The 25068-nt window shown below is 38.1% G+C and overlaps 1 protein-coding gene across 1 annotated transcript in view; it reads right to left on the bottom strand.

The window, feature by feature from the left end:
- The window catches only part of CUBN (cubilin), a 271439-nt gene that overhangs the window by 15750 nt on the left and 230621 nt on the right, over positions 1 to 25068 (bottom strand). Inside the window, exons 59-60 of the mRNA XM_028114080.2 lie at positions 23786 to 24003; positions 5283 to 5491 (exon numbers count right to left, since the gene is read on the bottom strand). Of these exons, the coding sequence (XP_027969881.2) occupies positions 5283 to 5491; positions 23786 to 24003 (427 nt within the window). The remainder of the gene's footprint in view (positions 1 to 5282; positions 5492 to 23785; positions 24004 to 25068) is intronic.

Below are 25068 nucleotides of genomic sequence, written 5' to 3'. Positions count from 1 at the left end.
AAGGGCATTAAGGCAATAAGGGCAATATTGGTGACTTGAATTCTTTTCAAATTTAACTTAATCATTTTAGACATTAATTCTCTCAGGACTTTATCTTTTACTATTTCCTTGGGAATTTGACAACAGCAGGATTTTTATACTCTTATTTGGAGCATCCCTATGCTGCATTTTAGAGTATCGCCATGAATTCTTTGACTTTATTGAGGAGGCTTGGTTAGGGTCTGCCGGACGTGCCGGTGTGTAATTTGGGATGGGAAAGAGAACAGACAGTGGTTTTTCAGATTTGGGGTTGAACTCTGACCCATTTCAGAATCTTATGGGGAAAAATGTCCTGTTGGTCCCAGTGGTCTCCGGAAGGGTCATGAGAAGCAGTGATTAGAATCAGGTCTGTAAATACAGGAGGTTTTTATATATTATTAATTAATTAATTAATTAATTGATTTCTCTCATCTCTTCTTTTCCAGTGCCTAGACCAGTGTCTGGAATATAGGAGGTATTCATATAAACATTGAATGAATGAATGAACGAACGAATGGTAGGGACTAGCTCATGGAACCCAATGCCTTGATAGAGTGCAGATCTTCTCCTAACACTGACTGGCCCACAGACTGAACGGTTAAGCCCAGTGGGTTAAGACAGAGGTCCCCAAAGGGGGCAGGGTCACCTCCCAGAGAGCGTTTTGCAAGCATGTCGTGTTTTTTGGGTCACCACAATAATTTGGGGGCTATACCTGGCATTTAGCGTGTAGAAGCCACACTGCAGATCCTATCCTGCAATTCACAGGACAGTTCTGCAAAGTGAAGATTTATTCTGTCCCATGTAACTTTTCAGTGTCCAACCAGACATTTGTGTAATAAAAGTGTTCATTGTCGTGGGATCCCAGAACCTAAATCCATTCTCTCTAGAACACAAAAACATTTTGCATAGTTTTAAGAGGCACCACATTTCCGAGAATGCAGTTACTGTGTGAGTGGAAGGAAGACTGGACTTTGTTTTGTTTAGAACTATTTTTTTCGTTTTTTCACTATTTTGGAAGTTCATATTGCAGATGTTGAGGTTACTGGCATTTAAGTTGCAAATACAGCCTATCCATATTAGTTTAAATTGATACTTTTGGCTTTGCCACGATCCCACCTAGAGGAATCTGACTATTGTATCATAATACAGTTGTAGCAGATCACTTATTTATTTAGGTCTGCACTATTTCATATACTCTCCCTTTATTCCCCCTTTTCATTGCATTTAGTACATTATATTACATTTTTGAAGCTACGTATGAGGGTAGGCTGTAGCATAGATGACCTTCACTTCAGATAGTCAAGGAAGCACCATAAAATACTGGCTATTCAAGTGGGCACGGATTAGGTTGGGAAGATGCTGAGAAATGTTAGGAAGGAGCCATTTCCTTTCCACTAGTTCCATATTTCCCAGCAGAGGAACGTCAGTTAGGGGCACAGCCCTGAGCCCGTTCTGCCATTTCTCTCACTGCTCACCACAAGAAAACTGACTTTACGGCTGGCAGATTGGTGGGTCAAGAAGCCAGGCATACAATGTAGAGCTGCAAGTTCATCCTTCCCTCTTTCTCTCTGGCGGCCCCCCAGCAGGAAGTGCGCTTCTGCAATGTTCCTCCACAATCCAGCTCAGCCAAGCCATGGACAAAGCCTTTCCTGAACCCCCAAATGACTCAATTATACCTACTTCTCTACTTTTGTTCCTTGTTCATATTTATTGTTTTTGTCTGTTGTACAATAATTTATATGCTTATGTGTTGGCTTCCTCCACTTTGCTGACAGCAACTTGGGGAACCCTATCTTTAACCCTCTGTATCTATCCTGTGGGGTGCCTGGCACATCATCATACCACGTGACTCTTTATGGAGTGGATGTGATGTTCATTTCAACAGAAACACTCAGCAAAAACACACAATCATGATGTACTGCAGTTATCGTAATAACTTTTCAGGTCAACCCTTTCAAAAATAAGAGATATAATTATGAATGAATGATGGTATTGCCATGTTTTCACCTGTATAATGACCTACAGAATTGAATTAAATTAGCTTTTCTAAAAAGTGACTTGATTATAATACCTAAGAAACACTCTATGAGGAATCAAATGTCCCATTTATCACAGAGAATCGCTTTAATACAGGTATCCCCAGGCTTCGCATTCCAAGGACAGTTCTTTGATCTGCCAGTTTGTTAAAAGCTGGAGAAGTTGCCAGTATAGAGAAACTGCTTTCCCAAGAAGGAAAACAAGAGTAGATCTGAACAGAATTTCTTTAGAAAGGAGGGGTGAGGCATTTTATATTTAAGCTAGATAATAACTCCTTCTTTTTGATATTGCTATTTTTGTCCCAAATGACTTGAAGAAATTCAGAAAATTGCTAGTTGCTTTAATAACAGTATCAAATCACACTCAGAAAAGGATGAGAATATCAATCAACCTTCCTCCTAGCAGGACCACACCCAAAACATCCGGCATGAATTTACTTTTATGATCATTTATCTGTAAATCAATTCTTTTTAATGTTTTAAGAAAAAGTGATCCTATAGCCAGCCTGCCCATCTGGCATTACACAAGGCTGGGGGTGGGGAAATGGATTTGTTTTTAAATTGCATTTCAGGCCCAGTGCTGAACACTCAGGCATACATGATCTTTAACCACAAAACAGCCCTGCAAAGTAGGTACGAGTATGTGATTTTTTTCGTTTGTCTTTTTTTAGATGAAATGAGAAAGAATTGGGGTGGTGAGGAAATTTGTCTGGTGGCAACACTGGGCTAGAGTCCATATTACCAGCCTCTAGAGCTTACGACCCTCTTGTAAAACCGAGGCAGCTCTCACACAGTCTGGAATATCAGCTTTGCTACTGCTCTATTTGGTGTCATTTTAGAAAAGAATTCAACCTGAACCGAAATCCCTCGTTATGTCCAATCTTCCAGGAACTCCCTCTGATCTGGCTTCTGTGTCAATACTTTAGTTGAAAACGGTTGTCATCCAATCTGATGAGTTTTTCCTTCATCTTCACCTTTCTTGGCCTCTAATTTATAATTTGGTAACACTAACCACCCATCCTTGGTGAGAGACTCTTCTCCCTTGACTTTAGGGATCCTCCACTATGCCTGGCTTTTGTGTTTTTTCCACGACTTGTCTGATTCTCACCCTGCATCTTTTGTCCTCTCTGACTGCCTCACGGCAAACCTTGACCTTTGCCCAAGTGGCAAGGAAGCCTGGCTTTCTACCTCCGTGCTGCCTTCCTGCAAGAAAACTGACTGCAGAAGTGCTCCTTTGCAGTCTCCTCCTGTTCATGCTGCTATGGGAGCCCTGATCCATCCTCCGCCCACCTGTCTGCCCTGCTGTCCCCCAAACTGAGCCCCCACCTTCCAAAGCATGGTCTCCTCCTAACAGTACTGACATTCTCCTGGTCTCCTGGGCTTGGAGCTTATGACAGTATACAATTAAGTGCTTGGTGCATCTATGACTTTTCATTCCCTTTTTTAAAAAAAAATAATTTCTTTAAAATTTAAAACACTTTTTTAAACTTAAAAGTTAGTCTTGCACTAGGCTTAACATCTCTATCTTTGTACCCTCCTTATGTAAAAGTAACCTCTTCCTCGGGGCGCCTGGGTGGCTCAGTTGGTTAAGCGACTGCCTTCGGCTCAGGTCACGATCCTGGAGTCCTGGGATCGAGTCCCGCATCGGGCTCCCTGCTCAGCAGGGAGTCTGCTTCTCCCTCTGACCCTCTTCACTCTCGTGCTCTCTGTCTCTCATTCTCTCTCTCTCTCTCAAATAAATAAATAAAATCTTTAAAATAAATAAATAAATAAAAGTAACCTCTTCCTGGGGTCCTGCCTCCAGACTTTCTGCTCACCACCCACCTGCAATGCTGATTCCATATTAGTCTTCTTTAAATACTGCCCTGATCATATCACTCATTGGAAAACCTTCAACTCCTCCTTATTGTCAACTGCATAAAAACTGAATTCATTAATTTGACTTTTTCTTTCTTTCTTTTTTTTCTTTCTTTCTTTTTCTTTTTCTTTCTTTCCTTTCCTTTCCTTTCCTTCCTTCCTTCCTTCCTTCCTTCCTTCCTTCCTTCCTTCCTTCCTTCCTTCCTTCCTTCCTTCCTTCCTTCCTTCCTTCCTTCCTTCCTTCCTTCCTTCCTTCCTTCCTTCCTTCCTTCCTTCCTTCCTTCCTCATTTGACGTTTCAACATTCTTTGTGATCTGAGTATTTCTCCACCAATAATATTAGGCAATTTATTTCTTGCTACTTTTTAGAATATTCTGCTCCAGTAAAGTCAGTCCCTTCACTCTTTCAAGAACATTCATATGCCAACTTCTGTACCTCCCATCTTTTGATCTGCACCCTTGCCTGGAATGCCTTCTCTCCTGACTTGAATAAGTTCTCCTTCACTCTGTGAAGCCTTTCTTCTTCATGCCAGATCATCATGAACTTTCCTCCCTTTTAAATTTGCACATTGCTTTGAGCCTCTATCCAATGCATTAGCTGGCACTTCAATACTGACTATCCTGAACTGTTTATTGTTGATTTGCATACATCAACCATACTTTTACAATCAGATTTAAGCTCCTCATGGGCACAAATCTTGCGATGCTGGTTGTCCACCCCCCCCAAAGTGTAGTAGTATATATTGGCTGATACTACTTAGAAGGTTTAATATGAATTCAGGGGCATCTGGCTGGCTCAGTTGGAGCAGCATGCAACTCTTGATCTCAGGGTCGTGGGTTCAAACCCCACACTGGGTATAGAGATTATTTAAATAAAAGAAAAAAACAACTTTGAATTCATACAGCCTTATAGGTACAATAACTTAATATTACTGAATCATTAAAAATTGAATGGAAAAGTTTCTTGAGCTCCTTTTAATGGGACTTCAGAATTAAGTTATTGTCTACATCTACAGGTAATATGGAAAGTAAATATACAAACTTCATTTTAGGATTTGCCAAAGGTCTTTCAAGTATCTCTTTCCATACAACCCATCTTTCCATAGATCACCTCTTGACAAAGCATGGATGAACAGGGAATCTTAAAGCTAATGTTAGAAGCCACATGACATTTCTGAGTCACCCATATTAAAGATTAACTTGATATGAAGACAGAGAATCTGTAATGATAAATATTATATCCTTGAAGATTATGTCATTTTAAAAATTAGCAGTACTCAAAATTTTCATGACTCCCTGAATGGCATAAACTGGAACACATCACATTAAAGTCTCGGTTAGAAGACTCCGTTAGGAAATAGGATAGCCTTACCTTTACATAATCATAGATGCATCTTTGCAAAATACTTTGTGCCTCCAGAGCAAATGTACTGAAGGTAAGTTTAATTAGTTTGTTTACAGGTGCAGTGATGAACCAGATGCAGTTTAAGTTCTTGTCATATCTTCCATTGGAGTCAGAATCAGGAGAGGCAAAGGTATTATTTGAACCTGTCAGATAACCACCACATCCTTGCCCAGGCCCTGCGTTAAAACAAAGACACATCACTAGGCAAACCAAAGAGAATAGATCTTAAATTTTACATGGAGGGTTTTAAACAATCACATAGTTTCTATTTTGGTAACACTTGCACAAAGAATGCTATCAGTTGGTGCACCGGGCTTCAGTGGGTTTGTGTGAGTGTTGCTCCCACTTGCATTAGCTTTTTTGTCACTTATTTCCTTTCTGCTCCTGTGAGTCCCCCTTCAGTCCACCTTCTAGTCACCTAGAAAAGTGGGGAGCCGTATTTAGTTTTACATGCATTTTTAGAACTGTTGATGGGATTTTTTTAAAAAGATTTTATTTATTTATTTGACACAGAGAGAGATAGCGACAGCAGGAACACAAGCAGGGGGAGTGGGCGAGGGAGAAGCAGGCTCCCCGCGGAGCAGGGAGCCCGATGCGGGGCTCTATCCCAGAACCCTGGGATCATGACCTGAGCTGAAGGCAGTCGCTTAACCGACTGAGCCACCCAGGCGCCTCTGTTGATGGGATTTATTGAAGCTTTTTCTATCTTTGAAAAACCTAGTTTACAAAATAAAAGTGTTTTGCATAACAAAACCTGTGGAAACCATGAAGATATTTTACTTTTAGGTTCTGCTTTTATGAACACTATCAGATTGAAAACTGAATTTATGAAGAATTTACCCAACACTCCAAGATAATTGGCTCCCAACAAATCTTTTATGTAAATAACCTTTTAGAAAGAGGCTGAGGGGCATTTAACACTACACACATGTAATACTACAGTCCAATTTATATTAAAACACACTCTATATTTGACTTTTTTTCCAAAAAGAAAGGGAAGCTGAAAAAGAACTTTACTGGTGAAAAAAAAAATTCTACTTTGATATAAAAATTTTGAGATTCATAATAAAAATAGAAAAGAGAGATAAACTCTCATGATGACAGAATGGTCAACTATAAAAAAAATATGGAACAAAATCCTCAGAACAGAGGACATAGTTTTGTTCATTTCACAGTCCGAGGCAATACTTCAGAAATGATGTGAGAAGAGCATAAAAGGAAGACAAACTTAATGACGATTTTGAAACCGTTAGCATGAACTAAATTCAAAATAACCCTAGTAGGAATAGGGATTAAGTAGGTGCTCAAAGTAATGTTCATAAAGCTTACATTCTGCACAAATATAGATCATTATTAATTCCAAAATTAAATCTCACTGACATTGGCCTTTATTTGTCTCATTGTATTTATCTGTTAAGGGTGGAAAGATTGCTTGCAACATTAGGGGGCGCTAAGAATTTTGGCCCTGGAGCTTGGCAGGAAATGGAAACAAGGATGGCCCTCCTCACAGGCAAAGGGTATCAAACTTGCCGTGTGGTTTTCAGTATAGATGCATTATTTAGTAGGTCAGGCTGCCCTGTCCATAGCTTCAAGGTCAGATAAAACAATAGATTATTTGCACAGTCAGACTTTTCCTGGAGTTGAAAAGTTTCCAAAGGCCCAGTCCCTGATAAATCCATAGATGGTATATAGGACAAAATTATTCTGAAACCAAAGCAATGCCCAGTGCTGAACCACATATTGCTAATGACTCTGCTCACATGAAATAAGCCTGCAGCCTAAAAAAAAGAACTGGAGTTTGCACTGCTTATATATCCAGTGTGGACTGATTGTTACTTAAGAAAACCACTTAACCTGATTGACGGGCAGATCCGGGAAGAGCAATGACTCAGGTTACTAATAAATTGACAAACGTATTTATTTACTAAATATTCGGGGTTTTTTCTTCAAAAAAATTTTTTTAAAGATTTATTCATTTTAGAGAGAGCCGACAGGGGGTGAGGGGCCGAGGGAAAGAGAGAGAATCACAAGCAGAATCCCCATGAGTGCAGAGCCTGATGTGGGGCTCGATCTCACAACCCTGAGACCACGACCCGAGCTGAAACCAAGAGTCAGACACTTAACCAACTGAGCCATCCAGGTGCCCCATTAAATACTGTTTTAATAGTCAGGGAAACATATTTAGTATTGAGGTGGGAAAAGATAAATGGCAGTCCAACAGCAGTGATAAGACGTAGGTAAATAATAATAATACAATTTAGGGGAAAAAAAAAAACAGGTACCATAAAAGAGGCAGGGAAGTCTTGTGAGTTTTGTAGGAAGGGAGAGATTACTTCAGGCTATGAGGATGTAGAATGTCCAAGGAAGAGGTGACATTTGATTCCGGTCTTTAAGGATAAACAGAACAAGACCATGTAGAAATGGGATCGGTATTGGCAATTCCAGGCGGAAAGAACCTCATAACCAAAGATGCAAGCGGACAAGAATTTACATTATATGCATAGGAAAGCATAATTCTGTTAGTGAACACTATAGAGTCCGTGAAGGGCAAGAAGATTGGGAAACAGGATCGGCTGTTCTGCAGAGGGCCTCATCTGTCAGATCATAGAACTGACCTTGAGATTTTATTCTGTGGATAATGGGGATTGACCTGAAACGTTTTTGATTAGAAGAGTGATAGGGTCAGAATGCACTTTCTAAACAATTGTGATCTAAAAATGTATCTGGTAGTAGCATTACATGGAAGGCTATGGGACTGGAGGAGACGAGACCAGGAGAGAAGACATGGCCACAGTCTGGGCTGGAGGCAGCAAGGGCAGCAAAGAGTTGGAGGTTTGTATACCAGAAACTGGTATTGTTGGGCTTTAGTCTATGAATGCATCAGCTTTAAAAATTAAATGTTATTTTTAAAAGTTCAGACTACCTTATCACCACTTATTTATTAACTATTACTAATAAATTAATAAGGGCAAGATGACGATTGTATTTGGGTACAGTGACGCCATTATACACACTTATTATCCAATTGCACTGCTACCATACTGATGTCATAAGGCACACACACCCTCCCTCCAGGGAACCCAAAAGCAAGAACCCAAAAGTCGTTGGTGTGTGCTGCCACAGACCGACTGGTAGGTTGGACGATCCTTGATTCTTTAGCCCCTCTCTTTGCAGTACATTAGAATAGACAGAGTATGCTTTTCTATCCACTTGATGTTACGCTTGGCCAAGTAACTGGCATGAGGTCTCAGAATATTAACGGTTTTGAAGTAGGAAGAGGTCTTAAAGGGGCTTTGTGTTTTTCGGCTCATGCTCCCATGCTCGATTCATCAAGAGCTCATGTCCTAGGTAGCTGCTGATGGAAGAGAAAGTGGATTCACACAGTGCAGATCTGGACCCAGCCTGAACTGTGAAATCAATCAACCCGTAGCCCAGAACAGGCAGACAAACCAGTCTGCCAATCCATCAGTGATAAAAATAAATGCTAGAGGGATAAGCCACTGAACTTCGGCTGGTTTGTTATACAACATTACTGTGGCCAAAGCCGATCAATACCCAAATAGCTTGTTTGAGTGATTAAACTATAATAGAGCACATTGCTTAATTCATAGAATATACACACGGAATAAAAAAAAAAAAGAGAATTAACATTATCATCAGACAATCCTGGCTAAAATATTCAAATATTTGAGGTAAGCATAACATTATGTGAATGAATTATATAATTCATATTATATTTGAATAATACTTATGAGTAATACACTATATGAGTGCATAGTCAAATAATTGATATAACATTATATGAGTAAACCCCTTTCAGTGTCTGTTTGGTGCAGGAAATGGTTATAATTGCTCTAATTCCCCCGCTTTAATATTTAAACATAGTGCAACTGCTCTTTGCTTCTGCTCCCCCTACAGCAAATGGAACCATAAATGTATCTCTTTGGGGAAAGACAGAGGTGAATATTAACAAAAGAAGGATCCTTTACCAAAAAGCACTTTGCCACTTTACTGGTTCTATATTTCTATATTTCAACAATAACAGGATATATCAGAAAGAATTCTGTGATCATGAAATAGTTTCATACCCAAGATACTAATATTCATTTGTTATATTGATATTTTTAAATTTCCCTACTGCCCTTTCTAACCAATATCAGCCCTTAACCTTGACATGTTTAGCACCATAAATCCATCATCTTCCTTGTTACTACACACATTCTACCATCCAGCAAACTCCCATCCATCAGCACCTCCTTCAGTCATGTTCTGTCATGACATCCTGTACCCGAGAACAAATGTCACTCTAACCTAGTCTTCCCTAAAATTGGAAACCCTTCTTACAAAAGAGCTACTTCTTTAGAGAAAGAAAATGTTTGGCTAAAGACGTGTTGGAAATATAAACCCATAGTAAGCAGTGAAATGTAGATCGAGTCTACTGAATTAAAAATCGGTAACTGAATCCTAAATTATTTCCCCCCAATAATTCAACTTCAGAGTGAAGCTCAAGCCAAGATAAATCTGACAAAGAAAAATAGTTCTATTATCTAAGAGAAAACATCTTGAAGCCTTTAGTGGAGACAGGTTCATTTCTAAATAGTTATTGGGAGAATGGACATTTTGTGGCTGTTTTATTGAAGTCTTCTAGATAGGATCTCTATCCGTCTCTGGACAGTCACTACTTGGACACATGGTGAATGGCAAGCCATCCTTACAGATAAAGATTGGCCTGACTTCGGGCATTTTCCTGTTCCCCAGTGAGCCAGCTGGAGCTTTAGCAGGTAGTCGAAGGAAGCCGACCAAAGCACAGGGAACAGAACATAAACACATTTAAAGCTGGTGCTTTAAGGAAATGGGGGTGCACTCGGATAGCTTCCTTTCTACCACACAGGACACAGGGCTAGAGCGCCATAATCCTTTCTCTGAATAAATCTTGCTGTGATTTTCAAAGCTGCATTATTCAATTGCCCTACAGCCGAGAATTCATTTTTTTTTTTAAATTCACCTACGTTAAAGATGAACATGCTCTGTCTTTTTCTCTAAAAGCAAATTGGATTTATTTTTCTACTCTCTAACCTCAAACATGTGTAACCTTTTAGGTATTTTATATATATATATATATATATATATATATATATGTTATGCTAGAAAAACAATGTAATGGGTTTTGTAACATGAATTGCATGTTTTGTTCTTGTTTGTTTTTAGTAACATCACTCAATCTGACTCATTTAAAAAATCCTAATTTGAGGCCCAGCCTAATTTAACTTAGAGTGTGTGTTTAGTCTGGTAATATTTGGGAAGCATAAAACGAAAATACTAAGAGAAAGGTAATTCCAGCAACTAATCAGCAGCTATAGTCACTAGAAAAAGAGCAATATAGTGTATAACAAACTTAGGAGAATTTTATCATTATCTTTTTACTAATTTTGCATTATTTAGATATTACTTTATGTATGCATCATCAGTCCCAGGGCATTTCACTCGAATCATTCTCACTAACTTTGAAATTGTAAAAATGATTTGCTAAGCAAAATAATATGATCATATCAATTGATGCAGCAAAGGATTTAACAAGATCCAACATGCATTCATGATAAAAACTCTCAGCAAACTAGGAATAGAAAGGAATTTTCTCAACTTGATACAGAGCATTTACAAAAACCTACAGCTAACATGATATCTGATGGTGAAAAACTACATGTTTTCATCTTAAGATCAGGAACAAGGCAAGGATATTTTTTCTCACCACTCTTACTCAACACAGTATTGGAATTCTTGCCAGTTAATAGGCAAGAAAAATTATATACACAGACTGGAAAGGAAGAAATAAAATTGCCATTATTTTCAGATGTAGAAAATCCCAAGGAATCTACATAAAAATTCCTAAAACTAGTGAGTTCAACAGAACTCAAAATATAAGGACAATATGCAAAATCAGGCACACTTCTATATACTAATAAGGTGCATGTGGAAACCAAAATTAAAAATACAACTGCTACCCCCTGAAACCAATAGTACACTATAAGTTAACTAACTAGAATTTAAATAAAAAGTTAAAAAAATAAAAGTACAAATACAATTTCTCCAAAGAAAATGAAATCCTTAGGTACGTACTGCATGAAACATATACAGGATCTGTGTGCTAAAAATTACAAAATGTTGAAAGAAATCAGAGAAGACTTAACTAAATGGAGAGACATACATATTCATAGATTGGGAGACTTGACATAGTAAAGATGTCAATTATTCCTAAGGTGATGCATAGGTTTAATGCAATTCTTACCAAAACCCCAGCAAGATCTTTCTGTTTATATTAAAAAAATGCTTACTTTAAAATTTATATGGAAAAGTATAGGCCCTAGAATATTTAAAACAATCTTGACAAAGAAGAATAAATTTGGAGGAATCATTCCACCTGATATTGAGCCTTCCTATAGAGCTACAATAATCAAGACGGTATGACACTGGTGGAGATTTAGACACACAGATCAATGGAATAGAATAGAAAGCAAAAATAGGGACACTGGGTGGCTCAGTTGTTAAGCGTCTGCCTTCAGCTCAGGTAATGATCTTGGGGCCCTGGGATCGAGACCCTCTGGCAGCCTCTCTCTCCCTCTGCTCCTCCCCCCTGCTCATGTTCATGCTCTGGCTCACTCTCTCTCAAATGAATAAAAAAATCTTAAAAGAAAAAAAAACCACACACAGAAATAGACCCACACAAATATGCTCAACTGATTTTTTTTTTTTTTTTACAAAGCTGCAAACACAATTCAGTGGAGAAAGGATAGTCTTTTTAACAAATATTGCTAGAGCAATTGGACATTGAGAGGAAAAAAAAAACTAACTTCAATCTAAATGTCAGACCTTAAACAAAAATGAGTTCTAACTGGATGATAGACATAAATGAAAAATGTAAACCATAAAACTTTTAGAAGAAACCGTAGCAGAAAATCTTTAGGACCTCAGGATAGGCAAAGAGTTCTTAGAACCAAAAGCATGATATTTAAGAAGGAAAATTGATAAATTAAATTTTATAAAAGTTAAATACTTTACTCTAAGAAAGGTCTTGTTCAGAGTATGAAAAGGTAAGTTATGAACTGGGAAAAAATATTCACAAACCACATACCTTAGAAAGACTACTATGAGGATATATATAGAACTGTCAAAATCCAACAGTAGAAAAACAAATAGTCCAATTAGAAAATGGACAAAAGATATGAACAGATATTTCACCAAAAAGACACACACATGACCAAAAAAAAGCACACGAAAATTGTTCACCATTAGGGAAATGCCAATTGAAACCACCGTGAGATATTAATATACAGCTAGCAGAATGGCGAAAATTAACCCCCCCCACACACAGAGCTCACTATAGAGTACAGCACTCTACAATGGGATGATGGGGGGTAGGAGTGGCCCCCAAAGTATGGGCACAGAGAAAGTACAATGACTTTCTAACTAAATGTTAGAAATCAGGTGAAAATGGAGGAGTAGCGTCTTAAATTGCTGAGTGAAAATAAATGCCACACTAGAATTCTACATTCAGAGAAAATATCCCACAAAACTTAAGACAGACTAACACCATTTTCAGGAAAACCAAAACTAAAAACGTTTTTACCAGAAGATTTCCAACAAATAAAAAATCACAAAAGAGAATTCTTCAAAAAGAAATAAATTGGTCCCATAGGAGGCAGAAAAATTGAGGAAGAAAAAAAAAAACAACAGCAATGATAATACACATAATTACTAATTGCATAAAGCAATAAAAATGTTTTGTTTTGTAGAGTTGAAACAACTGACATTAATAGCACAAAAGACAGGAAGTAGATAAATAGATTTAAAATGTTCTAAGGTCCTTATACTTATTATGAAGTGGTAAAAGGACTAATTTTAAATTAGATGCTAGTGAGTCAAGGATGAATGTTGTAATCTCTAAGGTAATCACTTAAAGACGAGGAACAGAATGTATAAGCAATGATTTAAAAAGGAGAACGACAGAAACTGATTAATTAAAGAAAAAAGCCAAAAAAGGATAAAGGAACGTAAGAACAGGTAGGACCAACAGAAAACAAATAACACAATGGGTCCATTTAAATCCAATAATGTTGGTGATTTCATTAGTTGAAAATATATGAAATTCTCAAATTGAAAGACAAAGCAAAACAGAACCTAAATATGTTCTTCATGATAGGAAAAGTTTGAAAGGTTGAAAACTATCCCAAGCAAACACGAACGAAAGAAAGCTAGGGAAGTGATACTAATTAGAAAAAGTAGACATTAAGACAAGAAGCATTTACAAAAAAATTGCATAATGATACAAGTCAGTTCACCAGGAATATATAATTTTAAGTGTGTATGCGCCACACTGCATTGCCTCAAGGTAAAAACAGGCAAAACTCTATCCCAGATATTTCTACTAAGCTTCTAATTCTTCTATCTGATGAACTACAGAAAATGAGCTGGATGTCTTAAATGCACCAAAATCTCCATACCCAAACCCAAAATTATTATGTTCTCCTACAAAACCTGATCCTTTCCTGGTAATTTTGTATTTGGATAGCGGTATCATCAGACAGCGGCAGTACCTTGTTCAAAGACCCCTGTGTCCCATTGATTCTACATCTCTCTACATTTTTTATTTTCACACTGCTCTCATCATCCCCTGCCAAAACAACTGTAATACTTTCCTAATTTTTCCCTGCATAAAATGCTGCCCTTACTTCAAAACACTGTCCATACAGGTGCTAGGATGTGCTCTTTCAAATGAACCTATTAGGGGCGCCTGGGTGGCTCAGTGGTTAAGCGGCTGCCTTTGGCTCAGGTCATGAGCCCAGGGTCCTGGATCGAGCCCCACATCGGGCTCCCTGCTCAGCAGGAAGCCTGCTTCTCCCTCTCCCTCTGCTGCTTCCCCCTGCTTGTGCTTGCTCTCCCCCTCTCTCTGTGTGTGTGTCAAGTAAATAAAATCTTAAAAATAAATAAAATAAATAAATAAAATGAACCTATTAGATCATAGTACTCTCCAGCTCAAAACAATTCATGGTTCCCTTCTATGTGTACGGGGCCCTCTGCACGTAGCTTCTGTCTCTCTCTGCCGTCTCAGCTCCTACCATTCTCCACCTCATACCCCAAAGCATTATCAAATGATGTGCAGGTCAGTCTGCAGCCTCTGAAATGGGATGCACCTGCAACTTTGTACATGCTTTTTCTTCTCTACAGAATGTTTTCCCAATGAATGTCTTCTCATCTTTCCAAGTTACTACTCTTTATGGCTGAAATTTATGACATGCTTAATGAGTGCCAGGGAAATATTTTAGTTTAATCTCACCACAACCCTATCAGGTAGTCCCTATGAGTTTGTCCATTTCACAAAGGAGATCCTCAAGATGTAGAGAGGAAAAGTGAAGTGTCCAGGGTCAAACCTGTTGGGATGGACAAGAACTGGGTTTGTTCCTAAGAAGTCTTGCTCCAGAGCTTACACTCTTTTAACAATCGGACAATTCAGGATTTACACTCTCTGTGATGCTTTCTCTAACAATCCTGTGTCCTCTATACTCAACACCAAAGTATCACAGGTCCCTTCTTTTCTGCCTCCACTACCCTTTGCACATACTTCTGTCAAAAAGCATTTATTACACCAAATGTACAATTACTTACTAACTCATCTATGTGAATGAACCTCTCAAGAGTAGGGACCTTGTTCAGTTCATCTTTGTATTGCCAGGGAGAAGTTCATTGCCTGCACAGCAAGCAGCTGGTGAATATTGTTGAATAAAAAACGAAGGAATGAATAGAAAATGTAAATCATTATTAGATGGATCTCTGCATCTAGCATATGTTTACATGGGGATTTCTTGGAGTTAAATATATTTCTTGATTTGTAGAGTTGTTGTTATATTATGCACATATTATGTCTATGTACATGTACGTATGTACTTATATCTTTTTTAACAAAATAACATGTTTGTCCTATGAATTAACCTGTTTTTAAAGCTAAGTTAGTTGATTTTTAGCACATATTTGATTGCCAAGAAACAATTAGCAGGATAACAATAAAAATATCACTGAAAGATTTAAAACACTGCCTAAGAGGTAGTATTTTCATAGGAAAATGCTTCTTTAGCTAAAAATTTGCAATGATAAATGATGTTAGATCTATTAGTTAAGTAAATTTAATCTCTGAGTATTAGATTTCAGCAAGCAGAGCAAATTTAATCACTTGTAAAATACAGGATACATTCATGTGCCGGCTCCACTAATCTAAAAGAAGTATGACTTACACCCCATACCTATCAGAACGGCTATTATCAAAAAGACAGGAAAAAGTAAGTGTTGGCCAGGGTGTGGAGAAAATGCAAACTTCTTGCACTGTTGGTGGGAATGGAGATTGGTGCAGCCATTGTGGAAAACAGGAAATTTTTCCAAAGGTAAAAAATAGAACTACCACATGATCCACCAATTCCATTTCTAGGTATTTATCTAAAGAAAATGAATACACCAATTTGAAAAGACATGGACATTCCCATGTGCATTGCACCATTATTTACAATAGCCAAGATAGGGAATCAAAGTAAATGTCCAAAGATGGATGAATGGATCAAGATGATGTTACATACACAAATACATACATACATAGATCCACACAATGGAATATTATTTGGCCATAAAAAATGAAATCTTGCCATTTGCAACAACATGGATGGATCTAGAAGGTATAATGCTAAGTGAAATAAGTCAGAGAAAGACAAATATCATATGACTTCACTTCCATGTTGAATCTAAAATCATAATAAATGAACAAATGAAACCAAACAGACTTACAGAGAGCAAATGAATGGTTACAGGAGTGGGGGAATTGGACGAAATAGGTGAAGGGGATTAAGAGGTACAATCTGTCACTTATAAAATAAGTAAGACTTTGGGATATAATGCACAGCATAGGGAATATAGTCAATAACATTGTAATAACTTTGTTTTGTGACAGATGGTATCTAGACTTATTATGGTAAACATTTTGTAATGTATATAAATATTGAAACACAATGTTGTACACCTGAAACTAATGCAATATTTGTATGTCAATTATTCTTCAATAAAAAATAAAAGAAGTATGACTTTATTTACTTAACATTGACAATTACAAAATCAAAAGTTATAAATTTTTAAAAAAATGTTCTGCTTAGAGAAAGAAGCCTTAATAGCAACGTGCTCTTCAGTCAAAAAATAGATTTCGATATAGAAGAGGGAGAATTCATAAAACCAGACCCAGATTCCCATAGCTTTTAATCTTTTTTTTTTAAGATTTTATTTATTTATTTATTAGAGAGCAAGCGAGAGAGAAACAGCATGAGAGGGGAGAGGGTCAGAGGAAGAAGCAGTCTCCCCGCTAAGCCGGGAGCCCGATGTGGGACTCGATCCCAGGACTCCGGGATCGTGACCTGAGCCGAAGGCAGTCGCTTAACCAACTGAGCCACCCAGGTGCCCCCAGAATCCCATAGCTTTTAAATAAAAATTTAGGGGCATCTGAGTGGCTCAGACGTTAAGCGTCTGCCTTCCGCTCAGGTCACGATCCCGGAGTCCTGGGATCGAGCCCCGCATCGGGCTCCCTGCTCGGCGGGAAGCCTGCTTCTCCCTCTCCCACTCCCCCTGCTTGTGTTCCCTCTCTCGCTGTCTCTCTCTGTCAAATAAATAAATAAAATCTTTAAAAAAAAAATAAAAAAATAATTTAAAGAGGGACACAGAACTATGTTTTTGTTCTTGCTGATATATTAATTTACACTTGTGCTATGGATATTTCAACTTTTATTACTTTGGTGGAGACAAAGTGGAGACAGGGATTCCTTTCCCAGTTCTGCTCAAGACTTGCTAAGTGACCTTGGCAAGTTACATAATGTATTTGTGACTTAGTTGCCCAATTCATAAACTAATCTTTATAAGAGAGTACCAATCAGGGTTATATCATAAAAATAAATGCCCAAATTCCTTCATTTTGTTAGAATCCTGTGGTGAGGAATTTTACTAAATTGGAAGCCATAATTTTGGACTAGAAGGTTTTATTTGTTATACAGAGATCTATTACCTTTACATTCTAAGGCAATTATATTCCACTTAACTGTGCTAATTCTTTATCAATATGCCATGCAAAGCCAATAAAACAGATGTGACATTTGTCTGATATTTGTCAACATGAGAAGGATATGTGATTTTATTGCATATATATTTTAGAATTACATTAATATATTATGTATTATGAGCTATAATATGCATATGTGTGTATTACGTATACATATATGTTACATATACATACACAGCATTTCATGTAAATATCAACACTATTTATAATATAAACACTATAGATATATATAAAATATACCATATATCTATATAAATATATACATATTACACAATATTTATATTATAAATATAACATGGCAGAATAATATAAATATAACTGTTTTATAATATAAAATTATGACAAATATTAATATTATAAGAGAACAGCAACTGCTGTACCATACACACTATTTTTGTAGTGGTAGCATATGAGCAAATACACTATTTGGAGCTAGGTACAAATTGGAATGCTGGTACTAGAAAGCAGGCAGTATCAAGGAGGAGATCAAAGTGGAGAAAAGTAGCTCTATCTAGGCCAAAAAGGAACTAAAGAAATGACCTGCCTTTCAGAAAACTCACCCCCACGATCCCTCTTCGTCCCTGGCTCCATTTACCGACTGCCCCAGAGGTGATGGGCGTTGATTAGGAAAAGGGTGAATCTGGGAGACAATCAAACCTGGCTCAAAGCTTGGCTTTGCCTCTTACACACTATTTGACCACAGACAAATTACTTAATCTCTCCACTTCTTATTTCTTCCTCTGTAAAATGGGACAATCCCTGTCTCATGGGCAGTTGTGAGGATTAGATGAGACCATCTAGGGAAAGCCTCTGTCCTACATCTAGCACATAGTGGGCGCTCAGGGACAGGCAGTCACTATCATTATGCCCTGGGACTTTGCGATGTCTTCATTTGGGAGTGAGCAGAAAGTACAACTACCACAAAATTAATAGATTTTTTGGATACCATGACAACAAGAAGAATAGAGTCCCACGGCCCTAATGATGTTTCATTTCTAAACAACTGATTTACAACCAAAGAATTTTTTTTTAATGTTTATTGCTAGCCAGAGATAGTTTGCATTTATGCTCCTGCAAACACTACATCAAAGTCAAGCTGATCCGAGTAAGGATAATAATTATTATTATAGGGAACCTGTGGTTACAAATAATTTAACTCAAAACACCTGGTTTTGAGAACATCTGCGATAAGACTAGATTCCATTTTGAGGAGGGCTGGTGTGGCCTAGGTTAATGCAGGATAATTACTTTCCAGCTCTTGTTCACCCGAATGTTTTCCAGTGTTAGCTTATGATTTACCACTAACTCAATTTTGTCACTCAGTTCGGTCTCCATAATACCATCTGGTTTTATTTTTCCCCAACAACAGCCCTACTCTTCAAACGGGTCATTCCAGGGGGGAGGGGGCATAGATTCTGACGTTGGAATATATTTTAATAAAAATCTTTCCTTTCCTTTTGCTGATCTGGAATTTTACTCCTGTCTACTTGTTTTTGTAAGGTTTTGGTGAACTAAGCATTGCTGTTTTCTTTACTGTAGCCCCACATTCTCTGCTCAGCAAAAAACCCTTTTCAATAAAACCCACAAAGAAGAAACTGCAGATAACCTTGTCTTTGTATCTCTCAAGGGAAATCCGATCACCAGTGAAAGTTACAAGGCTTAAATAAGTGGGTGCAAATAAGCTCAGTCTAGTTTTCTGCAAATGGGTGTACAATTTCAGCTCATCTCATTCTCAGACTTCATCAGAGGGAGCAAATGACATTAAGAGAACAAACACCATTGCTTTCAAGTAATCCCCCCGTTAGTGCTAAACTGAGAATTACTTGAGCAGTGATTTATAAAATTATTCAAGTTATAACTCGACGCTCTTACTGCACTCGTACTTTCAAGAGTAATATGGTTTGGCAGCTTTTATCAGGCTGTTAAGAAGCACACGGAAACATACACATATCAGTATTCAGAGTCCCTGAATGTTCTTAACTTTATTCTTTTACCATCTAGCTACAGAATTTTAGAATGCCTCTCAAAGTCCAAACATAACACCGAAACTGAAACTGAAAAAATAACTAGAAACCAGAGTCTGATTCTGACATGTTGTTATATTTTTCTCCATCTGTTTTGACCATATTTTCCACCGTTAGGGCCGCAGACTCCCGCTGCCTTTGTCAGAGATCTCCCCTTTCCTTCTCTCGTCCCCTCTCACCAGCAAACTCAGGTTCAGCTCCTTCAGCTTCCTCCCACTGCTCCCAGGGCCTTCCTTTAGCATGCTGGAGAGACATTTTCCAGATGTTATGGCAGTGGGCAAAAATCCAAGGGCCAGACACACATGACCCAGAGGTTGAGTCTGATCTAATACTCCCAACCAATTCTCTGAGGGCGAAAGTGATCCAATTTACTACCCTGAGTCACAGCAGAACTATATGAACCATGATTGAGAAGGAGGTACATCTCGATACAATACAATGTATAGTATATCATTTATATTACATATAAGAGAATTAATTATTAAGTAGGTACAATGTGTCCACCTATTCTTTAATGCATTCACACAGCCTGTTAATATTGATGTAGTATCGATACGTGAAAAATTTAGCTTTTGATTTCAGATTTAGGTTATAAAACATACTTTAGGGTTTGCTGGTTAGACTTCAGTGCAAAGTGAGTAAGAATGAACAAAACAATCATTACTCCATGGAGGGGTCCTCTTGATGATAATGACCCCAGCTGTACATACTCCAGAGATAGGGTGGGGCAGGTCATGGAGCTTTACAGAAGCCCAAGACCACAGCATTATTTTCTGATAATGTAACAGTCTTCCTCTTGGACATCTAAGGAACTTTACAGGAATTAGCTACTTCATCCCCGTTGTATTCTTAAGAGAAAGATAGTGGTAATTTTTCAAACTGATCTTCTTTTTAGCAGATAAAAACTGAGCTCAAACATGCTAAAGGGCTTTTCTAAAAGCATCTTACCGGACAATGATGTAATGGGATGATTAGGTCATAGTCACCTGCTTTCTAGTCTACAGCCCCTCCCATATGGGCACGTTTCCATCTTTGTGGAGCACGATTTATTTTGTTCTTGTTAAACACGTACTTTGGTATTTTTGCCTTTGCCTCACAGCAAGGTCTGTGAGTCTGATTGTACTGCCACCTGACTTGTTCCCTATATGGCACTTACCCGAGGAAGGGACAGGCAGTGGCCCTCATCCTCTGCACATGGACTGTGGACAAGAGGGAGCTGGGAGCTTTAGTCACACGTTCAGTGTCTCCAGTCTCTAGTCACTGACACCCCCTGTCATGATATTGCCATAGTCTCCGGGTGACATCACGTCCTTGTCCTTCTAGGAAATGTCATCCTTAAGGGTCACTCTTTACTCTCTCCTTGGCTACTCACTGATCCAAAGGCCTACCAATTTCATACCTAATCAGGCCAGGGTCAGTTTCTGACCCTGACATTTTGCTAAAGTGTTATAAACACATTACTTTAAAAAACAAATGGAATTACCACGGTACTACACAAATTATGTACTTTAAATCCCCGATCTAATCAAATAGCTAGAAGCTTGGTGTCTAATGTGATGAGCGTGTCATGACTAAGACTGACTGAGCAGCACTCTGACATGAGACCAGGACAGGAAGAAGCAACAGAGGCTGTGGAAGTTTAAAAACATGTTTGCAAGTCTGAAATGCTTCACAAGATACACATGTAAGCACAATCATGGCCAAAGTAGCCCCTGGGGATCAAGGAGGGGCAAAAACTCAACGAGCAGAAATTAATAGAACAAAGGGTACTTATAAATGTCAATTCTGCACTAGACAGTGTTCCCATTTCAGCCAAATCCACAGGACTGATGGCTTTTTAAACTTTCTTAGATCCTCGATACCACTGACAATCAGACAAATCTCACTCTCTTGAGAAAAACACTCAGATAATTTCAGAGTTTCACAGATCCCTAATGCCTGGCATGATCACTTTGCTGGTCATCTTCTCTCAGGATCAATTATTCATAGAATGCTGGAGTGCAGGGGGAAAGGAGATTCACTTTATAGTTAGATATTAGCCCCTGTAAAGGGCCTGCCTTGCTTTCTCTGGGCCTTACATCCTACACATTATGGTTCTTTAATACAGAAGTATTAAAGAAAGGACGAAACTTGAAAGGACGAAACTTAATTTCGTCCATGAAATTAAAGGACGAAATTTAATTTCCCTACATATTTACTAATTAACAACAAACCATGGGATATTTGCCCCAAATTTGTTCGGACCCATTAGCAATACAAATGAAGAAGGAGTTCACCTCAAAATCACATAGTTACATGAGTGGGCTCTCCACTGACTTCTGAAAAACTGAAGCAGATGTATATAAAGTATTGTCAAATGTATCATCTAAAAGGCAAATTTGCAAAACTCTAGTGTGTTAGTCAAGATGAACTAAACTGGAATGTCACAGACTAAAATGGTCTCTTCACAGCAATTATTTGCTCTGTGAAAATACTGTTTTCCAGGCTGAACTGACAGTTTTGGACATCCACTGTCGAAAATTCATGTGACTATTGAAAACTCACTGTCGGGTCCACAGAGGTGCTCTCCCCTTTCTATGGGAAAGTGCAGTGGTTTTAAATGGATAAGACAGAAGTGAAAGGTGCATCCAAGTGGTCAAGTCTAAGCTGTTGTTTTTTTAAATCCAGATCTATAACTAAAAGAATTCAATCTACTCTTAATTGCTCTTTCCCCTACTTCCTTACCATAAACAAACAAAAAAACAAACAAAATTGAAAAGTTTTACAGAATGACCAGTAAACTTATATGTGTGGCTTATATGTGTGGTCTTGAAGGCTTTGTGAGACCAAAGCAATATAAAAAGGCAACACCTAGGTTTTCAGCAAAAAAAATTACCGTTAAAGATTACTCAAAATCCCTTTTGAGGGATTTTGAGATATTTTCAAGTGTCTGAGAGCATTTATAGAGATGAAAAAGAGGCAAAAGTCGTCATCATGAAATGCAGTGATCACACCACTCTTGACAATCAATGACATTCCATTTCTGCTCCTTGCACTTGAACCCTTCCTAGAACTGTGACCAGAGGAAAACAGTAATTGACCGAAAGAGCCCAGTGCTCATACATGAACAATGCATTTGACAATATAAGAATTTCCCTTCTGTGCCACTTTAGTTCAGTAAAATTATAATAAGTCCAAATGCCTTCTTTGTAGCTCAGAAAAACAGTAATTAATGAGGCTAGGGAACGCTGACTGACTCACTCGGGAAGCTTCATGCAGATGACAACAGTGGAGAGCATAAGACTATTTCAACGGTCATGTGAGAATATATTAGGAAAAAGAAAAACAACTTGAAAGCAGGTAACAAGAGCAAATGCAAATATATGTCATTTGATTCTAAAGTCTGTGCTAAAGGCAAGAATGTATGGGTTCTTTTGTGCAAAAATCTCCAAAGGAAAATGAATTTTTCTTTCAAAATAGCTTCTGTGTTTTGTACGCCACTTCACTTAGGCAAATTCTATTGAGGCAGCACTCCTGTCTGCCCCTGAGACTTGCTTTCAAGTGATGTTGATATAGCTAAGTAGGATAGGTGGCAGGGTGGTTTTCTGATACAATTTGCCATGATGTCTATGTTTTATCGGGAAGCTTTCACAATACAAATGTCTAATTGCTTCCCTTAGAAAAATGCACAAAAAAGTAAAACATCAAATGTAAAGAAAGCTTAAGGTAAGCTTGGCTTTGGATCAGAGGGATGAGGGTGATCTATAGCATTCTACTTTCTCAGTTTCTCTTAGATGCTTACCTTTCCTTCTGTTTCTACTCTCACTGTGTCAGTTTGAACCTTCAACCTTTGCCATCCGGAATTCTGTAATGAGCTTCTTCTCAAGTCATAGGGTCCCCCTGCCCCAACCTTCCTCCACCCTGCTACCACTATCATCTTTCCAGAAGCCATGAAGTTTTTACTTAAAATTTTCCCAAGGCTCCTCAACATTTTAAGGACAAAGTCAACACAGGTCATGAGGCCTTCTCTCTTGATGGGGCCCTTGCCTGCTTTTAGGCTAAACTGTCGTTTCTGTCAGTGGTAAAATGAAGTTCAGGTCTCATTAGAGATGGTTGTGTAGGGAGACTTTACCTTTGTATACCATAGAGGTATATTAGGTGAGTGATATTTTTAAATCAAAATATATCATATATAATTTTTAAAACCAAAACTTTATGTGACATATTCTTTGAAATTTAAATGAAAAGCAACTTTAGTCAGGTGAAAAAAAATAAGTAAAGCAGAAAAGTAACAGTCATGAAAAATAGATTTACATATCCCAAATTCTTACCCAGTGTCTGCCGGAAAGATATTTTCCAACCTCTTGCCGTTTGAAATGAATCAGTCTTGAATACCAGAAGCAAACTATGATTGCTGCTCCTAACATTTGGTGGAAGCTCGGAACCACAGAATTTGCCGAGAAGGGGATCACTGATGTTAGAACCATCATAAATTGCCAGGTAGTCTTGGGAGCAAAATGTGGAAGGAACCACATCAAAGTCACTAAACCTGTAGAATGAACCTTGTTAATACTGATGTTCTCCATTTGAATTTCCATTACATTATACCCTTCATTCTTGTAAAAACAAAAACAAAACAAACGAGACAAGACAAAGGCTAGAAGCAGAACATCCATGCTTTACTTGATAGCAAATACTAGAAACAATATGCTATTTTACTGATTTGATGGCTATAAGCAAAAATTCACATTTAAGGTTGTTGTAGTTGTTACAGGAACTTCGCCACATATCTCCAGCTCTCTGCTTTCCTGATATTTGAGAGAATTGCCCTTCTGTGCACACTCTGAGGTTCTACGTGGCCTTAAGACTTGCTTTGGCCATAGAAATATAAGCAGGAGTGATACCTCTCCCTTTTTGGAAGACATTTTTAAAAAATTACTACTCAGTTTGCCTTCCCACTGCAGTGATGGATCACGGATTCAAATGCAGAAATGAAGCTTCCATCAGCCTGGGCTGCTAAGTGACCAGGCCACACTGGACATACTCATACAGGTGAGAAATAAACTCACTAAGCTACTGTGCCTTGGGCATGTTTGTTACCACTTGTAACTATCCTGACAGATACATCCTTAACTTCACTTTTCTGGCCTGAGATAATACTTTAATCTAAGGCCTATGCTCTGTTATGTCAAGTAACTATTCCCAGAGTTCCCAAACAAGCAAGGCTTTCTACATGGTTTATCTTTAGGGCTTTAGGATGGGTTTATGATAAATTATTTTTTCTTAAGCCTGTTTAAATTATTTGATATCCTGCCCTCATTTTTGTAGGTTCTTCTGCTTTCTCAGCTGTTTTTTCCTTTTTGCTAGCAGCTACAATAATAACATATAATACAGAATAATTTGTGGGGCTCCTGGGTGGCTCAGTCAGTTAAGTGTCCGGCTCTTGATTTCAGCTCAGGTCATGATCTCAGGGTCGGGAGATAGGGCTCTGCGCTCAGCACGGAGTCTGCTTGCCCCTCTCCTTCTGCTCCTTCTTGCACTCTCTGTCTCTCTCTCTCTGTCTCTCTCTCTCTCTCTCTCTCAAATAAAATTTAATACAGAATAATTTGAAAAT

This window comes from Eumetopias jubatus, unplaced genomic scaffold, assembly GCF_037043125.1.
Source record: "Eumetopias jubatus isolate StellerSeaLion01/CBP00866 unplaced genomic scaffold, mEumJub1_p1.0 scaffold_8, whole genome shotgun sequence".
Lineage (NCBI taxonomy): Eukaryota > Metazoa > Chordata > Mammalia > Carnivora > Otariidae > Eumetopias > Eumetopias jubatus.
This window is presented reverse-complemented; position numbering and strand designations above follow the sequence as displayed.